This window comes from Marmota monax, unplaced genomic scaffold (assembly GCF_021218885.2).
Source record: "Marmota monax isolate L192 unplaced genomic scaffold, Marmota_monax_Labrador192_F-V1.1 WCK01_AAM20220418_F8-fsc00025, whole genome shotgun sequence".
Taxonomy (NCBI): domain Eukaryota; kingdom Metazoa; phylum Chordata; class Mammalia; order Rodentia; family Sciuridae; genus Marmota; species Marmota monax.
The window spans coordinates 13,577,501-13,582,270 of NW_026691950.1; the positions used below are offsets into that span (position 1 = coordinate 13,577,501).

A 4,770-nucleotide genomic window follows, 5' to 3' on the forward strand; every position below is an offset into this window, starting at 1 on the left:
AATTGTTTTAAACAACCAACTTACAAATATATATAATATGACCTCTAGTTTGGCTGATCATGCTGTTAAACATCTTTAGAATGAAATGGTTGGTTATAGTTTCTTGAATAATAATTAAAAGGCTTGAGGATTTTATTAATAAATATTATATATCTGATTTAAAATCTTCTCCATTGGGTCTTAATTATGAAGACCACTGTCCTTTATACAGAAAAGTTATTGTACTCATTCCTGTTTGTCCATTTTTGTCTTGTTCTTTTTCATATCCATGTTTTTGTATTTTAGTTGCTTCTGAAATCAGAAAGTCAGTGCAGGGTTGTAGTACTGATGGGTTCAACTTCTGATCTTGGCCACTGTGAAAAAATCAAGAAGGCTTGTGGAAATTATGGAATTCCCTGTGAACTTCGGGTAACATCTGCCCATAAAGGACCAGATGAAACATTGAGGATTAAAGCTGAGTATGAAGGTAAACTTCAAATAATTAGACCATTTTAGGTGTTGTTTGTTTTGCCAAAAAAAAAAAAAAAAAAATGTGTTTTAGACTAATACCAAAAAGTTGCTTTTCCATATTCCCAAGGGTAAGTCTTGAAATATGCTATGCTTTCAAGATACTCACCTCCAAAGAGCATAAGATCTGGGGTGCTTGAAAAAGAAAGAAGCAGGAAAAAAGAAATGAAAATGCAAACCTGAAGGAAATCAGACTAGAACTGTGAGGATCTCTGATATCTTAATCTAACAAGCATCCCTTTGAGCATTGTCTCTTAACGTGCTCCAATAGAAAAGCCCCATAGAGGTTCCAGGAGGCCTGAGTTAAAATTGCAGATCCTCTCTGCTATCTTTAATGGTTAACCTTCCCTGGAAGACACTAAAAATGAAGCCACATAGTTTTATATTCAGAATATAAGTATGTAAAAGAAATGATAAGACAGTGTTGATGTAAAATAATAGCTTCCTGGGTTCCGAACCAAATATTTCCCTACTGGAAAAAATGTTGATTGACACTTGTAATGGTCATTGTTCCAGGAGTGTACTTATTGGTTTTGTTTATTTTGTGATACCAGAGATTAAACCCAAGACCTCACACATGCTAGGCAAGCACTAAGCTAAATCTTCAGCCCTTTTAATTTTTATTTTGAGATAGGTTCTCCCTAAGTTACTGAGGCTGACCTTGAACTTGTGAGATCATCTTTCTTTAACTCCCAATTAGTTGAAATTATGGGTATGCACCATTACACCTGACCCAGGAGTGATTTAAGACATAAGGGCACGTTCTTTTTAAAAAAAAAAAAAAAAAAAAAAAAAAATTGTTAAATCTTTTAAATGCTTAGCAAAATAATCATCTTATGATTTCCCTAGGGGATGGCATTCCTACTGTATTTGTGGCAGTGGCAGGCAGAAGCAATGGTTTGGGCCCAGTGATGTCTGGTAACACTGCATATCCAGTTATCAGCTGTCCTCCCCTCACATCAGACTGGGGAGCTCAGGATGTGTGGTCTTCTCTTCGATTACCCAGTGGTAAGTTACCCTGAAAATTTTTTTTAACTGTTGTTTACAAAAATTGAAATATATATAACAGTGTGGAGAATAGCATAATGAAATCTCATATACCTATCACCCAGACTCAGCAAGTAATGTTTTGTTTCATGTATAAACCCCCCTTTTGGGTTGGGTTATTTTAAAGCAGATTTTTTAATCTGGTGATGAGGATCAAATCAGTGCCTCATACATGCTAGGCAAGTGCTCTGCCACTGAGCTACAGCTCCAGTCCCTCCCATCTGTTTTTACAGATGCTTAAATTAGGATCTAACAGTCTGTATATTGAATTTAGTTGATATGTTGTCTTTTTTTTTTTTTTAATATTTTTTAGTCGTAGTTGGATACAATACCTTTGTTTTGATTTATTTATTTTTATGTGGTGCTGAGGTACGAACCCAGGGCCTCACACACACTAGGTGAGCAATCTACCACTGAGGCACAACCCCAGCCCATGAGTTAAGTCTTTTTATAATTTTTTTTTTTTTTTTTTTAGTGGTAGGTGGACATAATACCTTTATTTTTATGGGGTGCCAAGGATTGAACCCAGTGCCTCATGCATGCTAGGCAAGTGCTCTCCCACTGAGCCAGCCCAAGTCTTTTTTTTTTTTAATATTTATTTTTGAGCCTTGCACATGCTAGGCAAGCACTCTACAGCTGAGCCACAACCCCAGTCCTATTTTGTATTTGTATTTTATTTAGAGACAGGGTTTCAATGAGTTGCTTAGCACTTTGTTTTTGCTGAGGCTGGCTTTGAACTCTCGATCCTCCTTTCTTAATCCCCCTGCCTCTAAGATTACAGGCGTGTGCCACCACACGCAGCTTGAATTTTTTTCTTTATGGAAACTTAGGATCTTTTATCTGTACTGATTATTCTTAAATTTCACACAAATGTGATTTGGTAAGTCTATTTTTATTGTGTATGGCTTTGTGGCTCTTTTAATAAGATACTTTATTCCTTAAATCAGAGAATTTTCTTGAATTATTTTTTACCCCTCCTTTGTCTTTATTCTCTCATTTTTTAATTTATTCTTCACATTTGGATTTCCTTGATTTCTATTTTCTTTCTCTTGTTGCTGTACTTTCTGATATGGCCTCAATTTTGTATCACATCCTAACCTTCTGTTGAGTTTTTCATTTTGAATACAGTAGTTTTACATGTCTAGTAGCTCTTTTTTATTCTCTTAGTTTCCCCCCCGCAAGAGTATCATTTTATTGTTTAATCTGTGCAGTAACATCTTCTGATTTTGTGGTCTTATTAATTCATTTCTTCAACTCTGGTGATTGAGCTTGTATGGGGGTACTGTTAAAAAAAAAAAAAAAAAACTAGTTGGAAACTGGCTCTACTGTGGGTTGATCTGGTAGTTACTCTCCAAATAATCTCACACATCAGTGACTAAGTCTTTTCTTGTTAGAATTACACAGAGAAATTTTGTCCCCATCTTTTGCCTGTATGAATAAATTTGGCTGCCAGCATTCAGGAAGCTTAGGGGGGGATCTCAACTTGTGTGTGTAAACTTCACTCCCTGTTTTCACTATATCATTCCTTGCCTCAACTATGCCTGATATCCCCCCAGTCCAGAGACTGAAGTGTTTAACCTCAGATAAATTGAAAACTCTGCCATGTTGAGGCACTTACTCAGATAGACAAAGGAAAGAGTTCTTGAGGGCCTAATTACTTCTTAGACTTTTATTGTTTGGTCCTCTTCTTTTTGGCCCAATTTTTATTCCCACTTCATGCCTCCCTCAAAGGTATCTGGTGCAACTAATTCCTCTTTTAGCAGGGTTCTATGATAGTAGTTAGGTTGCTTCTCTTTTTTTTTTTTTTCTTTTGTTTTCTTAATCTATTAAGTTAGTTACCACTTTATTTGCTTTTCAGTTGTCAAAATGTTACTTTTGTTTATCTCTTTGTCCTAATATGTTTATGCCTATTTTCTTTATTCCCTTTAAGATGGATTTAGTATGGTTCCAGAGATATATCTTGTGCTTAATCATCTTCACTAGATCCTTAACTACACATTGATTACACAAACTTTTCGAGTTTAATATTCACTGAAGCTATAAATAAAGCTATTGATCAAATTTATGCCAGAGGAACTATATACCTATCGTCCATGGACATTAGAAAAGGGGACTATGGAGATGGGGTAGAGTGTTTCCCTCACATGCACAAAGCCCTGAGTTCAATCCCCAGCACCACTAAAAAAAAAAAAAAAAAAAAAGAAGAAAGAAAGAAAAAGGGAACTATGATGAGCAAAAATAGGACAGTTTTTATCTAGTGCTATTCAAGGAGAGAGAGGGACTCTGGGAAATGTGTACATTCTGGTCACTAGAATTAGAGATAATCTGTGTGTGCATGTGTATTACTGGGCATTGAACCCAGAAATCCTCTAACATTGAGCCACACCCTAATCCTTTTTATTTTATTTTGAAATGGGGTCTCACTAAGCTGCTGAGGCTGTCCTCAAATTTATAATCCTCATCCTCTCCAGTCTCTAGGATTACAGGTGTGTGCCACTACACCTGACTACGGACAGTGTTTTTGAAAAAAAAAAACATATAGTGACTAGTACATAAGATCCTGAAAGATTGCTCATCTTTCTTTCTATGATGTCTTGTTCACTAGATAACCATTTTGATTTGTTTATTCATTTCGTTTGAGGTGTTGGGGGATTGAACCCAGGGCATCATGTATGTTAGGCAAGCACTCTATCACTGAGCCCTTGTACTTTGATTATTAACTGACACTTCAATTTTCTGTCTTTTCCCTTTGTGAACTGTAGGTCTTGGCTGCTCCACCATACTTTCTCCAGAAGGATCAGCTCAGTTTGCAGCTCAGATATTTGGATTAAACAACCATCTGATATGGGCCAAACTGCGAGCAAGCATACTGAACACATGGATTTTCTTGAAGCAGGCTGACAGGAAAATCAGAGAACATAGTTTATAAGAAAGAATATGTCATTTCAGTTTTTTAGGCGAAAAAATGCAAATTTCTAGTTCAGCTGCAGAAGAAAAAGCAAGATGAAAAGATGATTTTAGATCAGAAAACAATTTATTAGTGAATAAACACTTCTAGATGGATGGATTAAAAGTTCATCTGTTCATATTAATATTCCTTCATTGGTAGTGAAATTATTGTAGAAACATTTTCAAATTAATCTCTTACCCCACTATATGACCATTGTTAGGTAACATTTTTTAAATGCTAATAAAATCCTATTATAAAGCTGCAAA

General features: G+C 35.6%; 1 protein-coding gene across 5 annotated transcripts in view; it reads left to right on the plus strand.

Moving 5' to 3' along the window:
• The window catches only part of Paics (phosphoribosylaminoimidazole carboxylase and phosphoribosylaminoimidazolesuccinocarboxamide synthase), a 74,197-nt gene extending 69,427 nt beyond the window's left edge, over positions 1–4,770 (plus strand). For all 5 annotated transcript variants that reach the window (XM_058586493.1, XM_046466555.2, XM_058586480.1 and 2 more), the window contains 3 exons: positions 286–466; positions 1,357–1,515; positions 4,317–4,770. In XM_058586493.1, the coding sequence (XP_058442476.1) occupies positions 286–466; positions 1,357–1,515; positions 4,317–4,483 (507 nt within the window). In that variant the 3' untranslated portion in view covers positions 4,484–4,770. The remainder of the gene's footprint in view (positions 1–285; positions 467–1,356; positions 1,516–4,316) is intronic.